This window comes from Dendropsophus ebraccatus, chromosome 8 (assembly GCF_027789765.1).
Source record: "Dendropsophus ebraccatus isolate aDenEbr1 chromosome 8, aDenEbr1.pat, whole genome shotgun sequence".
Classification (NCBI taxonomy): domain Eukaryota; kingdom Metazoa; phylum Chordata; class Amphibia; order Anura; family Hylidae; genus Dendropsophus; species Dendropsophus ebraccatus.
Window position 1 is genome coordinate 60,785,827 of NC_091461.1, and position 25,588 is coordinate 60,811,414.

Consider the following 25,588-nt stretch of genomic DNA (forward strand, 5'->3'; position numbering starts at 1 on the left):
TATTTCTTCCAGATGCTTCTACAGTGAAGCACAGGCGGTAATTTGCTGTAGATTGCCCTTTTAGACAACCACTTAGATGCATAGGTTGTATTGCTTGCAGCACACCGTGTCCTTATCAAGTGATACAGGCCCTTTAGTAATGGCTCCTAATTAATATAATTTGCAAGAGGCAAAGTGCTCTATAGCACTTAGGTAATTGTGTGTAACTATACTGAATGCACATCAAATAGTGCAGAATGCAAACTATCAGTGTACTGCAAGTACAGCAACAGCAACATGTAATACTATAGGAGTAAAGAGCAAGTTTTCTCCATTATTTCATCTATCTGCCAACTAGAGCTTTTATTTACATGAGAGACCAGTCTGGGTAAAAGCCAGTGTGAATAAGTAAGCAGACAATATATCAGCAGCAGTAGACCACAATGGTGGTAATAATAACCAGGCTCGGACTGGCCTACAGGGGAACAGGGGAATCCCCCGGTGGGCCCTACCCCTTGGTGGGCCCTTGGCAGGAGGTGGGCCTCCCTGTTTGACTCTTTCTACCAGAGAATAAAAACAATTTCTATGCGATAGAAGCACAGACAAATATATGTAAGGTACCATGTGTCTTCTTGACCTAACAGCATCTAACAGTGTCAGCAGTTTGGAACACGAATTACAGCTGACAGAAGTCTCGTAACAAATGATAGTCAGGCAGTGGAGTGTGGGAAGATAATAAACTATACTCACCAGTCCCTGTGCCCCTGGACCGCGCTCTCTCCCACAGCTGCTGGAAGTTTTTCAGTCAGATTCTGTGTATGTCATGGCGCCAGCTCAATGTCACATACTCGCCTAATGGATTGCCTGCTCAGCCAGTCAATAACTACAGCGGTGTCCATCCCCAGTCAGTGATTGGCTGAGCGGGAACATTAAGGAAGAGCTTCAGGGGCACAGGGATGGGTAAATATATATACTTTCTTTATTATGTTCCTGCACCCCCCTGCCTACCTGAGATTTGTTAGTTTCATGGGACTTCTCCTTTCAAGAAACTTAAGTGGCAGGTTATGCTGTTGGCATAGACTGACTGAAGAGTTACTAGTAGTGAGCCAGTATCGCTGGTCACATACACAGCTCTGTGCAAGGTCACTATAGTAATGTGAAAGGTTTGGTGCTTATTATATCTGGTGTAAGGTATGGTGGGCCCCAAGAATCAAATTCCAGGTGGGCCCAAGGTGGTGCTCCCCCTAAAAACCATAGGATGGGGATGTCAAGCTAAAAAAAAAAAAATCTTTCAAATCAACTGGTGTCACAAAGTTATTTAGATTTTTTATTTATTTCTGCTAAAAACCCTCAAGCCTTCCAGTACTTATCAGCTGCTGTATGTCCTGCATGAAGTGGTGTATTCTTTCCAGTCTGACACATTGCTCTCTGCTTCCACCTTTGTCCATGCCAGGAACTTACTTCGGACAGTTACTTACTTTAGCAGCAGATATTAATGTGTAAGACTGGAAATAATAACCACTTCCTGCTGAACATACAGCAGCTAATAAGTACTGGAAGACTGGAGATTTTTTTGATTAAAGTAAAGTACAAATTTCTGGCACCAGTTTATTTGAAATAATTTTTTTGCTGGAGTACCCCTTTAATACTGTGGACTATTTTACCTTTAAACAACTTGACAGCCCCTTTTGTACAGTCAGTGCAGTTTCTCCATTGATCAACTAATCAGGTGATCACCGATTTCCTATGACAGCCTGGGAAATGTAGTCATACTCTTTGGCTGCCCTTTCCACATACAACGAAATCAGATTGTCAGCTGTCTCATTCATGTTAACAAATCCGCCACATAACTGTATACCAGTGGTTTTCTAAACTGTATATAGAAATGTCTGTGAACCACAAGTGTCCCCCCAAAAAGCAATGGAGCAGCTTTATCAACCTGCCAGAGATAAAACACAATCTGATTCGCCTATAGCAACCAATCACAGCTCACCTTTCATATATTAACAAGCTCTTATAAAATTAAAGCTGAGCTTTGATTGGTTGCTATGGGCAGATTAGACTGTCTAAATTGTGCATGGCAACCAATCACAGTTCAGCTTTTATTTTACCAGAGTAATTTGAGAAACAAAAGCTGAGCTGTGATTGGTTGCTATGGGCCACATCAAACCATATTATTTAGTGTTCTTAGTGTGGCCTAACCATAGGCTGTTTGCTTGGTCACAAGTGTGTGACCTCTGCAGTGAAGCACATCGCCAGTCATTAATGGGTTAATGCTTCAGATGTGTTTACCTGCAGTAACCATGGCAACCATGCACTGTGATGACAAGCGCTTATGTCATAAAGAAGGTTCCATAAAGCCATGCACCGCGCTCTGATCAGTGCCATCTTGGATGCGCCAGAGGACCTTGAGCTTGACTAATTTACTACCCTTGATGAAATTTGGAGGTTCTAGCAGGGGACCTGGATCTGTGAAGGAGAAGAGATACAGCCGCCTAGCCATCAATAAGGTGACAGATATTGCAGCCTCATCTCTCTCACATCCAGTTTATTATACTTATAGTATGGTATTACCCTCTAAGCCCAGGGGAGGGGCAGCTCTCCAGCCATGGCTTTCTCGAGGTTTCCCCCACAGGGGTTTTTTCCTCGCCTGAGTGCTGGAGGATGACTCTTCGTGAGTCGGGGGTCTGCCATTTTCAGTGTCATGTAATTTTAAATAAAATTGGGACCCTTTGACACCTGATTACAATGTGTTGTGTCTTTATTTTGCATTCTTGGGGGAGTTGGGGATGCATTACATATTGCAGAGTCATAAAGCTGGATATCTGCCTGCTACACAGATCTATCACCTGCACAATGCTCAAAAGTAATATAGAGCGGTGACTGGAGGAACTCCTGCTTGTATGTGCATATCCCTGGATTAAAATAACACTCAAATCTTGAAGAAAAAACATGTATCACAAGGCTTATACCTACATCTACAAGGCTTGGCAAAAGGTTTTATGAAGTGACAGGGTCACACCAATCATAGCAACAAGGACACCACCATAAATATACATCATATATACATAACCCAGTGGCTCGTGTGTGTGTGGGCAGGATCAGGGACAAGGCAGAGTATTGTGCCCCCACACCTATACATGCAGGTGTGGGCTAGCTGCCCCCCCCCCCTCCCTGCAAAATCCACAGGATAGCGGATATTAAGCTGATTGGTTGGGGTCCCAGTGGTTATGAGAATGTGGGAAACATATCCCCCTCAATAAACAGTGGGGACGGTGCTCCATTAATTCTCTATAGGTCTTGTTATCCGTTATCCTGTGAATAACTAGGAGAGGGGTATGTTCTCGTGTACTATATGGCTGGACTCAGAAATATGGCATATGCCATTTTTGGGGTTCAAAAACAGAGACCAGATGTTAGTCAGTGGGGAAAATCAAAACACAACACCCATAGGACATTTTCCTGCTATGGTGTTTTTTTGTGTTTTGCCACAAGCTTCTATAGGGGGGGGAATATTTTCATGTCTATATGGAAATTAGTGTTTTTTCCCCAGTTCTTCAACATAAAACCTGGAATCACATGATTTGTACCGAAAAAACCCCACAGGGGATAAAATTAGAACTAAACTTTACACTAAAATGAGAACATGGCAGAAGTGCCAGGAAAAAACACCAGAAAACAGGAAGATGTGCAACAGTCTTAATCTCGGTTTACATTTGTAGTGAATTCAGTAGATTTAAATTGGTACTTTTTTTTTTTCTTTCAAATCAACTGGTGCATAAAGGTTTTTTTTTATCAGCTGCTGTATGTCCTGCAGAAGGTGGTGTATTCTCTCCAGTCTGACTCAGTGTTCTCTGCTGCCACCTCTGTTCATGACACAAACCGTCCAGAGTAGAAGAGGTTTTCTATGGGTATTTGCTACTGCTCTGGAGAGTTCCTGTCATCGACAGATGTGGCAGCAGAGACTTGTTCACACCACATTTTTATTCTTTTTGCTCCATGACCTCCATACCTTCCCATATAATTATGATGGAGGCCACTTTATACCATCTGTTCTACAAAGACTCCCAAAATTCATACTGAAATACCTCCTATTCTTGCTTTTTTTTAAATCACCTCCCTTTTCCTACATTATGAATACAAATAAATAAACATATTTGGTATCGCCGCTTGCATATTCTCCCGAACTATTAAACGATCACATTCCTGATCATGCACAGTAAACAGCGTAAGTTCAAAAAAATACGAGGGCACGGGTACAGGTAAGTATACTTTCGGTATTATGTTCTTGCCTGCCTGAGATTTGTCAGTTTAAAGGGGCTCGCCGGATAAGAAAAACTTGTTTTCTATTAAAAATACATTGAAAGTTAAATATATGTGTCTATACAATGTATTACTGTATCTGTATGGTTCTGCCACACTGGTAACTGATAGAAATCCAGGAAGTGAAAAAAATGGCCCCTGTGCAAATCCACATTGTCTCCTGCTCCTTCTGTTATCCTCCCTTAGGAGACAAATCTTACATCCCTCTGCCTCACATTGTGTGTATTTGCTGAGGACAGGCTGATGATGCAGACAGGGGGGCAGGGTGTGATGTCATAGGAGTCTTGGCTGGTTCCTCCAATCCCCTAAGTGATCCATCATCTCTGACCGGCCAGAAGCAGGTGTTGCACTGATTTCTTTAATTGTGCAGAAGTGTGCAGTGAAATTAGGGCTGTGTTCACACATGTTGCAGTATCATTGCAGTACTGCAGCGTGGTGTTACAGGTAGAGAATACAGCGTACTGTGTGGTGTTACAGGTAGAGAATACAGCGTGCTGTGTGGTGTTACAGGTAGAGAATACAGCGTGCTGTGTGGGTGGGACCACAATAAAATCATAAATTACTGCAAATAATTCAGTAACACAATGAAACTGCAATGTGTGAACACAGCCTAGATGTTCTGCAACAGCTTTGGGCGGGGAATAGGCAGGGTGGAGAACTGTGAAGTACAGCTGAGTGAAAGCATTGCATTCTGGAACCTGTAGTACTGTGTACAACTGATAAACCAGGAAGTGCAGAAACGCAAAACAGAACAAAACCCCCCAAAACAAATGGATTTTTGGTAGTTTCAAAAATGGAATAGATAGGTAAGTAATGCTTTATGCCTCTGCAGAAGTTTCATTTTTTTAACTTCTACCTGGAGTTCCCTTTTAATGGGACTTCTCCTTTCAAGATACTTATGTGGCATCCTATACTGTTTGCATAGAGTGACTGACAAGTTACCAGCAGTGAGCCAGCATTGCTGGTCACATACACAGCGCTGTGCAAAGGTTTGGTTCTATCTGGTATATGTAGGGTGGGCCCCTAGAATTAAATTCCCTGGTGGGCCCAAGGTACCCCAGTCCGACACTGATAATAACCCATACCTAGTAATACCTTATCACCGTTAACCTGCCACTCAGCATATCCCATAAAAATACTTACAGGTGCTAACTGTACCTTGTCAGCACACAGATGCAATATTACATGTGGCCATGTAAAAGCCCAGGTTTTCCAGACATGGACAAGAAAACTTAGTGGCCTTCTGCGCAGGGCCGCTTCTGCCGCTTCAGTTGTCCCCCTTTCCACATCCCTAGAAGCTGCAACTCTGCAGCTTCTAGGGATGCACTGCCGTCAGACTCGGGGCCCTCGGTGACAGGAGAAGACGCCCCCACTCACACTGTAATCCTCTCCCCTGTACTGTACGGCATCCGCTGGGTTGACAGGCCCCACCCCCAGGCCAGGTCACAATGCTGTACAACAGAGAGCGTGTACGGCGCTGTGACGTGGCCTGGGGAAGGGGCCTGTCAGCCAGCGGATGCCGTACAGTACAGGGGAGAGGATTACAGTGTGGCGTCTTCTCCTGTCACCGAGGGAAAGGAGAAGCGGTGGATCCCGGTCCGGATGGAGAGGAGGGGAGCAGGTGGGGGCCCTCAGGTTTTCGCCGGGACTATCCTGATTCTGACGAGACAGCCCCGGCAAAACAATGTCCCGGGAGGCTCCGCCCCTTCCCACGGGAAGCCCTGCCCCCTGCCGAGCGCGAGTGATGTCATCCATGCAGAGCAGGGAGAGGAGTCCGTGGAGGGTCCATACTGGTGAGGCGAGTATGGCTTTTTTTTGTTTTAAATACAGATGAAGGGGCTAGTGGTATGATGATGAAGGGACAGGAGGAGGATGAAGGGAGTAGTATGATGATGGAAGGGCAGGAGGATGAGAGGGGTTGTACTATGATGATGGAAGGACAGGAGGAGGATGAAGGGAGAAGTAGTATGATGATGGAAGGGCAGGAGGATGGTGAAATGGGTCGTAGCATGATGATGGAGGGGGAAGGAGGATGAAGGGGGGGAGTAATATGTTGATGGAGGGGGAAGGAGGATGAAGGGGGGGGGAAGGAAGATGAAGGGGGCAGTAGTATGATGATGGAGAGGGAAGGAGGATGAAGGGGGAGTAGTATTATGATATGGGTAAGGTGGTCTCTGAGGCTAACAGTATTATTGAGTGTCTGAAGCTGCCAGTATTAGGCAGTCTGAGACCTATACTATTATGGGGTCTCTAACACTTGGCTCCCCATATGTCACCACCACTAAGACTGGCACTAATACATGTTAGGGTATGTTCACACTGAGTAAAACAGGCGGAATTCCAACGCAGAATCCCGCCTGTCTCACTGTCCCAGCCTGTCTCACTGTCCGCAGCCGCCGCTCTCCGCTCAAAGTAGTGACGTTACGGGCTATGGGACAGTGAGACAGGCGGGATTCTGCGGCGAAGAGTTCCACCGCAGAATTCCGCCTGTTTTACTCAGTGTGAACATACCCTTAGTGTATGCACTTCTGTTATATAGTTCTGTATGCACTGTTGGTATGTAAGCACCCTGATGAAGCGCGCATGCGCGCGAAATGGCAGTCATGTGTGTGATGCACCTGTGAGATGTGGCGTCTGACGTCCCAGATACATGTACCAATCCCATTTTTTAACCATGAATAAATAAAGAAATACCGCTACAGAACCGGTAAGTCCCTGCAGCTTTCTTCCTCTCAATTCATACACTGTTGGTATGTAGTCATATATGCAATGTTCACTGCTGGTATATAGTTGTGTTTGCGGGGGAAGGGGCGCAGTTTCAATTTTAGAACCCAGAATCGGCCCTGCGTCTGCGCTAGCTCAAGAGGGGGGCCTCTAGTGAAGGAGCTTGGCTTAACAAAGAACTCACATTACATCACAGCACATGATATGTGCTGGAACGCACTATACAGTGTAGGACATTGACAGGTCATACAAACTATCATGCCCCTGCCTCAGTGCAGGGGCCTGATCATTACTAACACACTAGACAGCATCTGGGTTGCTATGATTACCCCCCGCAGCCACACAATCGCTCACATGGCTCCAGAGAAACAGATCTCCGTCTGGATACCCCGTAGACCCTTAAGTGTCTATGGGGGTTTACTGCCCGGGGGGGAAGCTGCCCTCCGGGCAGCAGCAGTGGTGGGAGGCAATGTGCGGCATCAGGGGGCGGATCTCCCTCCAGATTCCCCATAGACGCTGCGGTCACACCGACCACAGCGTCTATGGGGTCAACTGCACTGGGGGAGCATAGCTCCTCTGCAGGCGGTGGCGGCGGGGGGAGGCAATGTGCGGCTGCCTCCTCCCGCCGATCCCCCATATTGGGGGAGGGGGGTTAAAAATTATGAGGGAGATTTATTAAAGGGTAAACTGGGTGTAAACTGCCCACAGCAACTACTCACAGCTCTTGTTTCTGGAGGCACTGCCAACTTGCACTGATCTCGGAGATCGTCATTCGCTTGTGTCCTTGCATGGTTCACTTGCTGCTGCAGCTGGTCTCTCTATGGGATCAAGATTTAGTCTAGTTCTACATCTGACCTGACCCGAGTGTTCATATGTTAAGTTTTTGCAGTGATTTAGCCAAAATCAGACAAAAATGGTGATTTTTTTACTGCAACTGCGTAAACTGAATCTTTTTACTGTGATTTGGAAAATCGTTGGAAAAAAAGAAAAGGAAAAAAAAACACAAACAAAAAAAAAAACCTTTGAAAACGCCCTGAAGACTTGTCATAGTAGGTCATGGCAATATTTCTTGAAAAGCCCTCACTAGCTGACCTGCCGTTGATCCTATCCCACCCACACTCTATGCAAAACCAGAAGCCTTATGGGAAATGTAGGCAGCATTATTAAAATCAAAGAACAAGGCATAGAAGAGAACCTCTACACTATTCTCTAATAATAGCCTATGCTGCACTGTATAAAAATCCTGGAGTGTTAACATGCCCAAAAAAGATTGTAAGACATAAATCTGCTACTGACTGATCCCACACTTTATTTTATTGTTACAGTAGATAAAGTAGCCGGATGCACAAAAAAAAAAACATGATCATGGTAACAGAGCTTTCAGCCATATAGGTCAGTGCACATATAAAATATGACCTTCCAACATCAGTGGAGGAGACTTCTCTACAGGCCTTAGGATTATACATCTGTGAAAGGTCAAGAAGTAAAGGCTATTTAAAGAAGTAAATCTTACTAAGAGATTAAGAAGCGCTGTGCTCCCTGCTCTGGTCACTAATAGATGAGCTGTAGTCCGTTCTCATACACTCTACCACCCGGGTTTGTATGAAAAACCTGAAGCCAAGATTGTTTATGGCTTCTCTGATGAGGTCAGAACACAGTATATACGATACATAAATTTATAAATAGTTTCACAATAAAAAAAAACTCTGCTGTGAGAATACTTAAGATGAGCGGTCCGTGTTTTATTACTACTATTCTGTATTCCCGATGTAAAACCTGTACATTGCTCCGGTTTTACCCGATTAAACTTCTAGTATCATGATTTCTAGCAATGATGTGAGGTTAGTTTGGTAACACCCAAGATGCAGAGCCAGATCTGTTATTCAGTGTATTCCAATAAGGCTAACAGTTGCTCAGTGTCTTATAGTGGAGTCTATCAGGTTCTGCCAAGGTATCAGTCATTTGGATGGGAAAATATAGCGTTGCATTTTATAGATTGTCCATCTATTGTGACGGAATCTGTAACAAAGGTTCCTGACAGAAGAACACAAAATAGGCTTCAGTTTTTTTCTGACCATAAATCAGAATTTTAAATTACAGACAGAAAAGGGACCAATTGATTTCAATGAGGTCATCCATTTTGAAAACAAATCTCTATTGTCAGAGAGGTCCCCTTTAGACTACCACAGATGCCCCTTACGGAAGATGTGCTAAAACCAAAAATGACAAATTGTGGGGACCTTATATGTAGTATTTTACTTAAAGGGCTACACATCACATTTACCAGGACTGGGTCAAAGCACCCATATGTCATGTTTTGACAATTTAGGAGGGGGGGGGGGAGGGAGTTATTATCCTTATGCCTGGGTCCAAAACAGCAAAAAGTTGGTGGCCAAAAAATAGAGACAAAAATGTGAGCTTTTACGATTTTACCATGCATTCTGTATGCCTGCTGGGTGGACATGGGTGGTGTGGCATAGTGCAGAGGAGGTGTACCTTCTTTCAGCACCCACCCAATTTACTATGATTTACACCTGCAAACAGCTTGGAGGCAGCCTCATAGGTGCCAGATTTATTAAGATGTGTGCATCTCTAAAAACCAGCACAGGACAAAGGGGTGAACATTTATATGAAGGGGTATTCTCATCCAAACTAATATAGTAAATCTCAGTGGACTTGTAAATATTTTTGCAAATATACTCAAAACTTGCCTCCTCTTCCTGATACGCTGCTCTTTTCCTCCCAGCGGCCTGCATCTCACCCCATGTGTCTTTGTTATAAAGTCTGAAAGCCTAATGCAGTAAAGCCTTCACCCATGCAGCTGACTCGGAGAACCAGACTTAATAACAAGCTTTTATTTCAGCCCAGACTTTTGCCTCACATTTGATCTAAAGAGAAATAAAACTCTTGCTGCAGCTTGGCTACATTTTCTAAGGCAGTGATTTCAAATTGGTGGCTCAGAGGGCTATGTGTGGCCCAAGCAATGTATAGGAAAGTACATTCATGTGACCTATGTACCTTGCTTGGCATAATGATCAGACACAAGCTTCTTGTTGTGGGAGTGCTGTGATGTTTTCCTATTTCTAAAAATGTTTCAAACCAAGGCGGGTACTCCAGTCTTAAAGGTGTATTCTCGGCCAGGGGTGGATTAACTTTACCATAGGCCCCGGGCTGTTCACCATGCCCGGGCCCCCCCACCCCCACCCCCACCCCACTGTAACAATGGCGGCACTAGCGTGTTGTTCATAGTATAAGATAGATAATATCATGATGCCCTCATCTGTGCAAAACGGCGGTAAAAAATTAGCAATTTTTTGCAAATCATGGCAGAAATGTAGCCAGGAGACAATACACCACTAAAAATATAAGTTTTTTTTGGGTGGCCATGGGCCCCCCAGGAGCTCAGGGCCCCAGGCCCCGAAAAGGACCCATTGTAATCTACTACTGTTCTCGTCTCAATTAACATAGTTATATCTGTAAGGCTTGTCAAGTTAAATATTTTTGCAAATACATTCATTTAGCAAACTTGTCTCCTTTTTCCCAATACAGTATGCTGCTCTTTCCCCTCCAGTTGTTGACAGCTAGTTGTCTAGGTTACAGACCACCACTCTGCTCCAAAAATAGTGGTATGTCAACAATGGGAGGGAAAGAGCAGCATACTGTATTGGGAAAAAGGAGACAAGTTTGCTAAATAAATGCATTTGCAAAAATATTTAACTTGACAAGCCCTACAGATATAACTATGTTAATTGAGACGAGAATACCCCTTTAAGACTGGAGTACCGATATGCTTGTCTTAATAAATCCCGCCTTGGTTTAAACAATTTTTAGAAATCAGAAAAAAATCACAGCACTCCCACAACAAGAAGCTTGTGTCTGATCATTATTCCAGGCAAGGTACATAGGTCACATGAATGTACTTTTCTATACATTGCTAGGGCCACACATAGCCTTCTGAGCCACCAATTTGAAATCACTGCCTTAGAAAATGTAGCCAAGCTGCAGACAGAGTTTTATTTCTCTTTAAATCAAATGTGAGGCAAAAGTCTGGGCTGAAATAAAAGCTTGTTATTAAGTCTGCTGGTTCTCCGAGTCGCATTACTGCATTAAGCTTTCAGACTTTATCACAAAGACACATGGGGTGAGATGCAGGCCTACACATACACGGAGACATTCACATGTGATAAAAAAAAAAAGTTTATAATGTATTACTTTAGTGGGATCTGATGAATTATTATTTATTCTCTTCTTTAAATGGGTTGGGGTCTGGGTGCTACGACCCCAACCAATCAATCGCTAGATGGAGCCAGGATGACTGCACATACTAAGCTCTCTCTCTACCAAGCTCTGCCTGTGACCAAGACAGACTCCTAATGCAAGTCTATAGGACTGCCTCATATTGTGTGCACACACAGTGTGGAGAGAAGCACTCTGCTGTGTGCTTCTCCCAAATCATTCTTGTTATGCTGCTTTTCCTAAAGCATTCTAGTTATGAGTGAGGGTATGAACCAATCAAAACTTTTGATACATCTCTACAACATGTACAAGAGTTGGGTGTGTGGTGCGAATCCGCACTGGACCAGAGATGGATGTGGCAGAGGTTGGATGCATGCTGGATAACCCATAATCCCGTATGTGGGCAAGTAGACTTAGAGAGTAGTCCAACAGCATACATTAGTTATCAAGTATCCACGCTTTATTTTGCATCAACAGTTACAGCAATGTAAAGTCTTTTTGCATTGCTGTACTTGTTGATATAAATGAAGCATGGACACTTGATCACTGTTACATGCAAGAAATCTGTTAATCTGTTCTTTCTGTGATTTAGCACAAATTGCCAGTGACTCCTGGCATAGAGTACAGAATAATGGAGAAGTTCAGACGGGGACATTTTTTTCCATGCAGGGAGCCGCGACTAGTCACGGACGGCTCTCTGCCTAGATGACTAGTTCATGGCTCTCCCCCTTCCTAACGCGCAGTATTAAACAACGTTTTACCGGGACATAAAGCTAGGGAGCCAGCAACCCCCACCATAATAGGGGACCCGTCTGCAAGGTCTGTGCAGCATCCCTGTGAGCCTAAACAGCACAAATGTGGTTCCCTTTAAGCACAGGGTTGTTCAACCCTTAACCATGATGCTGAATGCCAAAGATTCAGCTAGTGTTAATAAAAGGAATACAGTTAGAAAACTGCGTCCACAGGAAGTGGATACTCCAGTGTATTTCATCAGCCACAAGGGACAATACTGCTGGTCCAAATTTCCATTGTAAATACTGGTTAACCAAAGCAACATACACAAGGGGCGTTTTTACAGCAATCAAGGGGCTTTATTCTAGTGAGCTGTGTTTTTACAGAGCTCTACAATAATGGCTGTATTGGAGATTGTGCATCTGACAGTCAGGTGCCTGGTTGACATGACATGCTAGCCGAAAAAGCCTAGTGTGTTTAGCCGAAATGTTGCAAGGGGGTGAATAAAGCCACAGATTTTTTCACTTCAAAAGTGCTATCTCTATTGCTTATTTATTATACAGATGACATGCTGACACAAGTGCTGAATATGCATAAGCCCCCCTAGCCATCCCTAAAAAGCTCACTAAGGCTTGGTTCACACAATACGTTTTTGCAATCCGTTTTTCTTTAATCAGTTAAAAAAAACATTTGTGTGCATCTGTTTTGATCTGTTCTTCCATTGACGTTTCTTCCAGAGCCAGCTCCACTCTTGTCTCCAGCTTGGGCGGGGTTTTGCTGCACAGTTCCATTGAAGTGAATGGAGCTTAATTGCAAACCGCACCTGAACTGAAGACAAGAGTTGTGTTGTCTCTGAAAGTGGCCATGTTATTGTAGCACTGGATAACCCCTTTAAGTTACACAAAAATGTGTTTTTTGTGTACGTAAAAAAATGAATGCGTTTTGATCCCTTTTATAATAATGGAAGTTAAAGGCGTAGTGCGGCGTTTCAAAATTATTCACTAAATAACACACATTACAAAGTTATACAACTTTGTAATGTATATTATGTTAGTGAATGGCCCCCTTCCCAGTGTTCCCCCCCCCACCCACGCTAGACCTGGAAGTGTGATGCACTATACTCACCTGATTCGTGTTGACCCCCGTCCGCCTTCTTGGGACAATGATGTCATCTTCGGGAGGCCAGCCGAACCGCTCTGACCGTCACTCATGCCGGCCCCCCTATGTGCCGCGTCATTAGCTGCTCAGCCGCGATTGGCTAAGCATAACTGTGCTGGGGTTGGGGGGGGGGGGGGGGGGGGGGGGGAACACCGGGAAGGGGGGCATTCACTAACATACAATTCATTACAAAGTTGTATAACTTTGTAATGTGTTATTTAGCGAATAATTTTGAAAGCCGCACTACCCCTTTAATGAAAGAACGGATCAAAACGGATGCAAACAAATGCATCCATTTTTCCCCATGCGCTTTTTTGGCAAAAATGGATAAAAACAAAACAAAAACACACACACATTGCAAAAACATAGCGTGAACCCAGCCTTATCAAAATCTAGTGACATTCACCTTCTCTAGAGAAGAGAAGCTGTGGGGGAGAAGCAGATTATATACACACTCTGAATAGTAAAAGGTCAGGATTAGGTGTGAGCAAATAAATGTGTCTGTTTTGTGAGTTGCTGGACATTAGTAAAATCAATATCGTCCATATTTATACATTTGCCAAAAGCGATTTACAAAGCTGGTGTATTCATTCATCGATGCATTTTGATGTGCAGCGAATCAGTAAAGAACAAATCCAGTGAAAATTCTCATGTCCTGCCGAGAACTTTACTTCATGCTGAATATTATAATATATATTATTATCAGTCATGTGATAAGATTTCCCAGTCACAGGTTTTACCTGTTTATACTGCATTTAGCCTCTTCCTGCTGCTATATAACACATCAACTTAACACAATGTCTTTGCAACAATCACATCAACATGAAGATGGGGCACAGACCACCCTTGTGCTTACATGCAGTACATTCACCACCAGCCGAAGAAATGATCGGCTGATCGTTGCCTTTTAAAATGTTGAAAAATCATCATTGCTCCCTGCTGCAGTTGCTGGAACTTCTGAGCTGGTCTCTGAAGTGACAGGCTGTTCAGCCAATCACTGGCCCCGACAGTCTCGTCTCAGCCTGAGATTGGCGAGCAGCACTCTCCAGTCAGAGACAGTCTTCGAAGTTCCAGCTGCCAGGAGCAGGCAGAAGCTAGACTACGAGGGAGCGTGGTCAGGTAAGTATAAAGTTTGACACTAAAGACAAGGGCTAACCAGACATCACTAAGAATGTTTCACGATTATTGAGCTGTGTAATTCCGTATCAGCGCTCACTTATCCGGAATAGCAGGCTGTGTAATAAGGCTCAACATTGTGTGCCATCACTGCTGCCAGCCCTCTCTTCTATCTGTATCGGTCATGACGGTGAGCTTCTGGATCAGCAGCAAGATCGTCTGTTAAGTTTGGGTCTCTATGCATACAGAGACAATGAGACCCTAATGCGTGGGACCCCTATTGGATCCATCTTAATGCATCTCCATATCTATATCCATATCCATGGAGACCTTAACTTCCAGATTAAGGGTATGTGCACACTACAGAAGCCGGGCGGATAACCAGCCACTTAACCCTCTGCCCGTGCCATAGACTCTATTCTATTCACAACGGGTTATCCGCCCAAATTCCGTAGTGTGTACATACCCTAAGAGAGGATCTTGCTTCTGATTCTGAAGCAGGCTGTCGTGACAGACACACTTGAATTCAAGCTCTATATCAGCATACTAGTAGATTGATATGCCAACGTATACTACCAGGAACCGGAACCATGCCCAAATATGTTAATGGTTCAAAAGTAGTCTACAAATTCCTTCACTGTTACCTTATTTCTGAGTGAATACGATAATTTTGTAGGACTGATATGTAGGTTTTTTGTCAAAATGCTACATGCAAATTCACAGAAAATGTCACCCTTTGCATTGCAGGCCTAGGGCACACACGCTCTAGGCCATGCCAATTTTTCACAGGGCTGCAAGTTTAAAAGTTTTTTAGGACAATAACTGCATCACACTCCATTTTGCAATAATGTTCCTGCCCATCTATTTAGTGAACAGTACAAATAGTGAACCAAATAGTAAAAGCTATATATCCCCAGTATGGGGCATGGCATGAAGTACTAACCCACACCATTTACTGCAATTCAGTCCAATTTGTACCCTATATTTCCAATCCAATCTACACTAGTGGGCAAATCCCAAATCAGTACAACTGGCCATAACAGGCATCTGCAATACTGTTAACATGGACTCTAACAGATCTTTTTAAAAATGGCATAAAAAAAAAATTATATTTTAATTACTTTAGATGGGAAAATTAGGGTAAAAATTAAACTACAGTCAATGGTGGTGGTTTAGGAATGTTTACACACCTACCTATTCAAACAGGTTTGAATCTGTATGATGTGACAGGTTGCAGTACTAGGCACAGCCACGTACAGTATACAGTCAGGGGACAGGACAGTCACTTTAAATTTCCTTCTCAAAATCAAGAGCTACTAGCATTCAGATGTTAGAACCAGGGGACACTTCGCCATTGCACAAGCCCTGGTTCTAACATCTTCTTTTTCTTCTTCTTCTGTTTCTTTGCTGAAGCCCTGGAGAAGAAGCGTAGAATAACTTAGCCCTTCCCTAAATCAATGGGCAGCCCCATAATACATGGTGGTGTCAAGCAGTAGCGGATTATAATAGATCTGTTTTGGGCGGTAGCCCGGGGCCTAGAACTCCTGGGAGGTCCCATGGCCACCCAAAATGACAATACTTTCAGTGGTGTTTGGTCTCCTGGCTACAGTTTTCCCATGATTTGCAAGAATTTTATTTTTATTTTTTTTTAATGCTTTACCGCAATTTGCACAAATGAGGGCAAAACTGCAGCCAGGAGACAATACAGTAACATACTGAAGGACCTTATGTGAATATGATGTCACCACAGGTCCATCATGAGCTGCATCAGCAGGAGGGCTGCTCTAGGTCCTGTTACACCAGCCTCCTTGTCAGGTGACTCTGCTTGCTCCGCTTATCTTCTCTAGTGACATGACTCATTCACTCACTGAGTCCACGGCAGCAGGAGAGAGGGTATGAGGGGAGGGGGGAGGCTGCCTATGTTTCCGAGTCAGTCGGAGGGAAGATAAGCAAGTGAGATGTGACAAGTGATGGCTTGCAGTTGTTCAGCCAATAGGAGCTGAGCAAGCTGAGTCACCTGACAAGGCAGGGGAGGGGGGAGGCTAGTGTAACAGGAGAAGGAGCTGAGAGAAGAGCTTGGTGACAGTCATTAGGTCTGTGTGAGTTAGGACACTTCCTGGTAGGGGGTGAAGGGGGGAAAAGACAGGGAAGGGAGGCAGATAGGTGATTGAAGCACATTACAGAGTTATATAACTTTGTAATGTGCTTCAATTACTGGGAAAAAGTTTTTCATGGCACTTGTCCTTTAAAGTACAGGTATGTGGAAAAGGGACAGGGAGGACAAGCAATGAAAAAGAGGGACACAGGGGGTGCAAGAGAATACTGGGTGACCAGTCTAGGGTGGGAAAAGAAGGATACTGGTTGACAATGGCACCCTTGTTAAAGGTATTTAGGCACCAAATTTAAAATGAAAGTAATTTAGAAAAGCACAGTGCTGCCTGATAATTATTATTTTCCATAAAACTTTACAGGTACATTGTAAATACAACACTATCTATCCCATACTATTAACACCACTCTACTGCTGCCATAAGGCCCTATTCCACGGGCTACTGACAGGAGTAAACGAGCGCTATTAGTGCTGCTGCCGCGAGCGAGTATGGGGGGGGGGGGGGGGGGGGGGGGGGACGAGGCTGCGGGGGGCTGCCCGGGGGAATCGCTGATCGTCCGGGCAGCCCATAGGATACAGCAGCATCTGCTGCCGATGCTCCTATTCCATGGAGCGCCGGCAGCAGATCGTTGCTGTATCAGTCGTTTGTTTTTCAACATGTTGAAAAACAAACGACATGAACGATCAGCCGACATGAACGATGTCGGCTGATCGTTGCTGTCAATTCCACGGGGCGATTATCGGCCGTAACGGCTGACATCGGCCAAATACGGCCGATAATCACTCTTTGGAATACTAACCATAGTCTATGGTAAAATTAATCTGCCCCTAGTGTCAAGCCCTGGAGAAAGAAAATGATAATACTGGGTTCTCATTCTGGTTAATAAGAGGGATTCCCTCTAGGACTATGTATACCTTAAAGAGGTAGTGTGGTGTAAAGCATTATTTCACTAAATAACACACATTACAAAGTTATACAACTTTATAATGTGTGTTATTTAAGTGAATGGCCCCCTTCCCCGTGTTTCCGTCCCCCCATGCTAGAGCCGGAAGTGTAATACTGTATACTTACGGTATCACTGTCGTACCCCGGCCATCTTGGGACGATCACGTCATCTTCAGGAAGACCAACCGGACCGCACCACCCTCCCTAATGCCGGCCCCCCTTCAGCGCGTCATCAGCTGATCAGCCGCGATTGGCTGAGCATAGTTATGCTTCACACCGCACTACCCTTGATACCCATGATAATGGTCATAATGCACTAACGTTTGCTTCTTTTTATATTTTGGCTAATTTACAAAGAATTTGGTTAATTGTGAAATTAAAGGACAGAGGCAGCAGATGTGGTGGCAGGCAACCCCTGACCGACAAACAAGTTTCCCAATAGAAGGTTATGCTCTTGAGCTCTTTGGCAGCATTAAAGCAGATCAGTCAGACTATGATGGCCTATGCAAAAAAAAAAAAAAAAAAAAAAAAAAAAAAAAAAAAAAAAAAAAAAAAGGAAACAGCAACATTCAGAGCATACACCAGGCCCATACCTAGGAGTCTGATGTATTCTTGACATTTGGGCACATCCTGCCTTATGACAGTGATCGACAGGCTATTGTGTCTGCAGACATCGATCACCAATAAGAGGGTGAAGGCAAAGGTGAGCGCTGCCTCTAGAATACATCTGACTATTCTTCGATTGCTCCAATTAGCCAAAATGCACTGTTATGAGCCATGTATCCCTATCACAATGCTATGCCACCATTATTAGGGGAAATACATGATAGCAAATCTGCTTTTTTTAAATGTCTTTAACACCTTCGATATACAGTATGAAGGATATTTATTCCACTGTTACCAATTATTTCTACCTATAGCTATATACTGCAATCTTCCAAAATACCTAAACAGCTGTGGATTTGCATTTGTTATTCTGCGGGTAAGAAAAAGCTGTTGGATTGTACCTTTTATTTTTTTATGTACATCTTGTTCAGGTGGTTTTTAACAGAATTTATTGACCTTGTATTGTATAGGACACACTTGTAAGCATGCTCTGTGAACTCTGGTTGCTCTGTGAACATGGTGCACAGTAGAATTGTTTCAGTTGCCCCAACCAATCAGATTCCACCTTTCATTCCTCACAGATTCTTTGAAAAATGAAAGATGGAATCTGATTGGTTGCTAGGGCCAACTGAGACAATTCTACTGTACACCATGTTTGATAAATCTCCCCCCCTGTGCAAAAGTCAATCTACAGGGAAAGGGAGGATGAGCGGTGAGGGTCATCTATTGAAAACTATCTACTGGAGTCACCTTTCACTGTACAGATCACTTTTCAACAGCTATTTCCTTATTATCACAGACAGGACAGGAAGTCTCACCTTCGTTTTAAGCCTAGCGGCCAGAAGAAATTATTATTGTACATTATATTGTAAATTGTGTAATATAGATAGTAAAGCTGAAACATAAAAACTTAAAAACTTGAGTTATTTTCTGATGACATGTTCTCATCAGACACACAGGCTGAGACACAAGTCTAAAGCTTCACATGGCTTTGAGATTAGAGGGGCGTATGAAATGTCGCTCATCATAAACGCCCCCTAAATCTTTCCTTTATATCTCCTATTTCTCTTTAATCTTGGTCTCGCTCCTTGTCTGCTGTAGAAAATCTGCATTACTTCTGCAATGTGTGTTCCTAGCCTATATTCACATACACTATATATGCTGCAGATTCTCACAGACTATATATACACGGCAGTACATGGGAACATACCTGTAAAGTGACTCTGTACCCACAATCTGCCCACCCCAAACCGCTTGTACCTTCAGATAGCTGCTTTTAGTCAAAGATCTGTCCTGGGGTCCGTTCGGCAGGTGATGCAGTTATTGTCCTAAAAAACAACTTTTAAACTTGCAGCCCTGTGTCAAACTGGCGTGGCCCAGAGTGTCTGTGCATTAGGCTGGCACAACCTCTGTCCCTCCTCATCATTAGGAATGCTCCAGGCAGATTTTTTACTATTCATCAGCTGTGTGAACACTGCACATGGGCCGGATCGTTAAGGCAACTGTGCAGTATTCACTGCAGAGGAATAGGAAAAATCCTGCAGGTGGCATTCCTAATGATGAAGAGGGGGGGGGGGGAGGGACGGAGGGATGGTGCAAGGTTAGGGCACAGATACTCTAGGCCACGGCAGTTTGGCACAGGGCTGCAAGTTTAAAAGTTGTTTTTTTAGGACAATAACTGCATCACCTGCAAAGTGGACCCCAGGACAGATCTTGGATTAAAAGCAACTATCTGATAGTACAAGTGGTTTGGGGGGGACGGATTGTGGGTACAGAGTCACTTTAATGGGTTTACAGAATGTTTGCAGATTTCACCTACTGCAATGCATGGCGTAGATTTCATGGCAAAATACACAAGCAAAACGTGCAGATCACGTAGCAGATTTACAGTAGAGAAATCTGCTGTGTGTGGACATGCTTTTATACAGCAAAAAAAAAAAAGAAAATACTGAGAGAGTGTCAGGGGGTCTTCATAAACATGGCAGCCTTCATTTTATTAATAAGTGTACACCAATAATTAGTAGCTTCTAGTATCAGATAAAGAACAGACCAGACAGACTGATGTCTAGTCTGCAATTGTTTCAATGTTCCAATTACTTCACCATAACACATCTATATTAGCCAAGACAATGTCATAAATACCTCAACCATCTGTATATATTCAGGCCTTTTATCTCTGGCACCTCTATCACTCACCATAAGCCATGAAAGTCAATTAAAGACTATGGTCACCACTCCAGTGATGCATCTTTCCTAAGGTGGCAGGCGCCATGATATCAGTATAGCGTTCATGAAAAACTACATACAGTAGTATCATCACTTATTGTACGTGCTTTCCAAGATGGTAGGATAAAGAAGGTACATGTAAGCGAGTGGTGATGAGTGCAAAATGTCAGCACAAAATACCTATTCTTAATAAATACATCTACATAAATGCAACAAGCGTCTAGCCTTGAGGACCATTAGTGTATATTTTAGCTTTTTTTTTTAACCTTTAGGGGTATAGAAAAGATATTGTCTAGCCTTGAGGACCATAAGTGTATATTTTAGTTTTCTTGTTCACTTTCAGGGGTATATAAAAGATATTGCTTAGCCTTGGCAGTCTCTCCTATTTTTTCTTAGCAGTTGAACTCTCTTTACTTTCTTTTTTTCAAGCCTTGTGCAAAGTAACAATGAAGCACTAACCATAGCAACCAACGTGATTTCGGCTTTCATTTCTAAAAAGGCCTCAGAAAGCTTTAAAGTAAACTAGGAGAATCTAACCTGCTGATATGACTCTATACCACAAGGTCTGTTTGTTACCTTCATCCTCACCATCCTTTCAGTACTATTAGGAGTTTAATCTTCATGCCAGTTAGGTGTTTTGGTGCTCGGGGGCAGGATTTCTCCCCCAAAATGCACCACTTCACCCCTGGCTGGCCTGCCCTTTCTGATAAATATCAGCTGAGCAGGGCCAGCTGGGGTGGATCGGTGCACTGCGGGCGGTAGTCCTGCCCCCCGTGGACCAAAACGGCATAAAGATTAAACTTCTAATAGCATGAAAACAGTCATGAGGATGAATGTAATTTATATTTTTGATATCTCTAACATTGTTGGCGTGCAAGTTGATTTCCTATAGTCTTTGTCACTGATTGTATCTGATGTAAGTAAGAAGCTTACCTTCATCCTTGGCGCCCCGTGCGCTATAAGGACCTATCAGCAGGTTCAAATTTTTTTTGGTTGCTATGGGCAACTGCTCCACTTTTTCTTTGCACAAGGTTTGATTAACCCTCCCCTATATGTTCAGCCGTAGCCCCGGAATGGCCATACTAGGGTTTTCCAAAGAATAAACCTAATGACATATCCATAGAAGACCTATTAAAAAGTACCTTTCATCATAATAAAAATTTTGACCTTTAGAGACATGCCAAAAGTTTTAATTGGTCCAGGTCTGAGTTTGCAGACTCGTACCACTAGTGAGAACAAGTCGGGAGAGGACCAGGCTGCAGGGCGTCTGCTCCCTGCTCTGTGTCAGGAAAAAAAAAGTTGAGTTCCATAGACTTAGGGCCCTATTCCACCGGACGATTATCGTTCAGATTATTGTTAAATCGTTCGAATCTAAACAACAATCGTTCGGTTGAAATGCAGTTAACGATTAACGACCGAACGAGAAATCGTTGATCGCTTTATAAGACCTGGACCTATTTTTATCGTTGCTCGTTCGCAAAACGTTCGCATTGAATAAGACATCGTTCGGTCGTTTGCAATAGATACGAACGCAATAGTGAATAAATAGCGAAGTAAAACGATCGCAATTACGATCATAAGTAACGATTATTGTTCCATGGAAATGACTGAACGTTTTCAGGTCTTTCGCAATAGCGGTCGTTTGAGATCGTTAATCGTTAAAGATTATGCAAACGATAATCGTCCAGTGGAATAGGGCCTTTACATCAGGAGCCTGATTCATCATGTGACACAGAGGCGGGAGAGGCTCCTATCCCCGCTTGCAGTCTTCTGGCTCATTCTCCCAAAAGTTTTCTTTTTTATAATGACAGGTACATTTTAAGTATCTGATCAGTGGGGTCTCACCACTGGCACCACTTAATTTTAAAAACTGGGTTTCCTGGCCACTTGCGTGAATGGAGTGACAGTGCAATGCATGTGTGCTGGTGCTCTGTTCACTCTCTGTAGGATCGATGGAGAATCCAGGCTAAAGTGCTCGGCTGCCTTCAGCACTCCCAGTGAGTAAACAGAGCACCAGCACCTTGTCCCCAGCTCTTCTGAATGGTTGGTGTCCCAGCAGGTGGATCCCTACTGTGCAGATTGGTCAGTCCTGTGGATAGAAGATAAGATGTAATCTTAGGTACACTACATAGGTGCATAGCTTCCATGAACTTTGTGCTCCTGGTCTAATACAGGTCTATGAAGAGTGCAACTAAGGAGCATTGTGGAGTCCCAAGTCTCTATAGTTCCCACTGGATTTAATGGATGGAAGAGAATGCCTGTGATGGCTCTGTACAAGATCTGGTCCTAGTGCAGAACCTTCATATAAAGTAGCAGCCTGTATTCTTTTATAACTTCTACTACACTTTGTTAGAAGATCTCTGCTTGCTGTCATTAACTGGAAACATCTAATTATTATTATTATTCACAACCAGAAGTTGAAGACAGTTACAATCCTGATACTTCATACATCTGCCACAATGTACCCAGTGCTGCCAACCCACTAAGTCCTACAATATGGAACAAACTAAATGGAAAAGCCCCAGGACTGATAACCTGATAGGTATTACTAATAAGAACAGGTAATAACCCCCCTTCAGCAGATCCATGATGGGGGTGATCACCCTGTCAGTGTATATAGGATCTGCCATTACCCTCTTTCCCTGTCACTACTCTCATGCCAGCAGGTGCCTGTATTTATTCAGCAGGGCAGATCCCCGTACACACAGGTGACTAGGCGTGCGGCCATTGTTGTGTACAGCCATGCTCCATGCCGGGACCAGTATGACAGCTCCCCTCCCTCTCCGCCCCTCCCGGTGACGCATCACTCACTGAAGTAGAGCCGGTACTCCAGGCTGTTGGCCTTGGCCCTCTGCTCGATGCTGTAGGACATGCTGCCGATCCTTTGTCGTCTGCTCGGGCCTGATGTTACACTCAGTAAGGACAGGCCGGGCGGTGCGCAGCTACCATATCCCCGCACGCACCTTCCCGGCTCTTATTCCATTGGCTGCATAGGTTGTGGGCGGGGCTTCGACAAGCCTCCTGTCAAAAGAGAATTGTTTATAGCGCACACCCCCTGCTCTGAAAGCCAATGGGCGCCAGCTATGGGGAATGGGCGTGGTCTGGAATAGGCAATGAATGAAAGATTAGTGACGTCCTTAGCGCACTGCCCGGATCCCGCCCTCTGCCTGACGTCCTGCTCTAGTGCGGTCGCCACGTGGAGATAGCATGGTGGGCGGTCACCAGTGTCCACACAGCACAGGTTACTATAGCACTCACTTACCTGCTCCCAGGTAAACCACCTCTGCCCCTAGTGGTCAGGGCCGGTACTAGGAATCATATGTCCGTAAAGGTAATAACATTTCCCATTGTGGCCCTAGTGTTCACAACCAGCGTGAGGAGAGAAACGTCCCAGTTCCTATAACCGTGTATGCAGCATCTGTGTGCGGTACCGCAGCCTTGTGGCTTGCAGTGCAGAATACCATATACAGCAGGGTGTAAAGCTGCAGAGGTCAAAGCTGCAACTGGACCCATACATCAGGAGGACACAGAAGCCCTTCACTGGTTAAAGGGGTTGTCCAGCGAAATTTTTTTTTTTTTTTTTTATTAAATCAACTGGTGTCAGAAAGTTATAAAAAATTGTAATTTAATTCTATTAAAAATAGCAAGTCTTCCCATACTTATTAGCTGCCATATACAGGGGCGGATTAACTTTATCATAGGCCCCGGGCTGTTCACCAAGCTTGGACCCCCCTACCCCGCTGTAACTATGGCAGCACTAGCGTGGTGTTCATAGGAGGGGATACATAATATAATATCACAATGTCCTGATTAGTGCAAAACTGCGGTAAAAAAGCAGCGATTGTTTTGCAAATCATGAAACAAACAGAAGTAATGGACATGCACAACTCAATGTAAATAATGGGTGCTAAATGGTAAGCATATAGACCAATATAACTATATCAAAAAAACAGCTATGCCAAATTCAGAAACCATAGCACACCAAATAAGGTAATGAGTAAAAGTACTTTATTATAACAGGTACAATATTAGATATTACTGATCCCACAAACTTAAAAACAATTAAAATGTATAGCCCACAAGGGGGTACCCGGTACAGTACCAACCACAATGACACCCCAATCTAAGTATGTCACACACCCTGTACAAGTAAAGTGCACGTGCAATACGTGAGTGATCTATAACAAATCTAATTGGCACCAGCAATCCACAATATCAATAAATATATGCACTGAAAGAGGTGTCACCTAATAAATAGGGAAACTGTATTTGAGAACAACCAATTGCAAATCAGTTCAAGTGATAAAAGGTATAAGCTCTATAAGCATTGTCACCTAGTAAATAAGAAATCGTGTACAAAGACAGTAAAGTCAAAATCAGATAAAGATAGTAAGATACCACCATAAATAACAAGCAACAGGGTGGTGATGGGGTGTCAAGGAAAAGAGCCCCACGCGTTCCGTCCGCCCAACCGGACTTTCTCAGGGACTTAGAGTCAGATAGACGCGCCATGTGACCGCATTGAACTGGACATGCGTATTAATGCATGGGTCACGCTATCGGCGCTATCTTGGAGACAGCATGAATACATATGCTCTTTATAACCATAATGTAGTGTGTTTCATTGCAATATATCCAATACAATTATGTGAAACTCGTTTTCGATGGTTGTTGCAAATACAATGTTTTACAGCGATCATGTGACTTTATGTCAGCTTATCTCGGTCATGTGACTTAGAGTCAGACAGACGTGGTCACGTGACCGCAATGAACCGGACATGCGCACTGACGCATTGGTCACGCATTGGTCATCTTGGAGCCAGCATGGAGCAATGGGCAGCTCCCGATACACAGGTATTAACAATTATTTGTATGATTTATTTAATCATTTGATATTTCTGTATAAATAACGGTCCCTAACCTTTGTACAGTACCCCTGAGGAAGTCCGGTTGGGCAGACGGACCGCGTGGGGCTCTTTTCCTTGACACCCCATCACCACCCTGTTGCTTGTTATTTATGGTGGTATCTTACTATCTTTATCTGATTTTGACTTTACTGTCTTTGTACACGATTTCTTATTTACTAGGTGACAGTGCTTATAGAGCTTATACCTTTTATCACTTGAACTGATTTGCAATTGGTTGTTCTCAAATACAGTTTCCCTATTTATTAGGTGACACCTCTTTCAGTGCATATATTTATTGATATTGTGGATTGCTGGTGCCAATTAGATTTGTTATAGATCACTCACGTATTGCACGTGCACTTTACTTGTACAGGGTGTGTGACATACTTAGATTGGGCTGTCATTGTGGGTGGTAATATACCGGGTACCCCCTTGTGGGCTATACATTTTAATTGTTTTTAAGTTTGTGGGATCAGTAATATCTAATATTGTACCTGTTATAATAAAGTACTTTTACTCATTACA

At 43.6% G+C, this 25,588-nt stretch overlaps 1 protein-coding gene across 1 annotated transcript in view; it reads right to left on the minus strand.

Moving 5' to 3' along the window:
• PPA1 (inorganic pyrophosphatase 1) overlaps positions 1-23,131 on the minus strand; it is a 101,579-nt gene extending 78,448 nt beyond the window's left edge. The window contains exon 1 of the mRNA XM_069980549.1: positions 22,968-23,131. Within this exon, the coding sequence (XP_069836650.1) occupies positions 22,968-23,028 (61 nt within the window). The 5' untranslated portion in view covers positions 23,029-23,131. The remainder of the gene's footprint in view (positions 1-22,967) is intronic.
• Between the last annotated feature and the right edge of the window lie 2,457 nt (positions 23,132-25,588).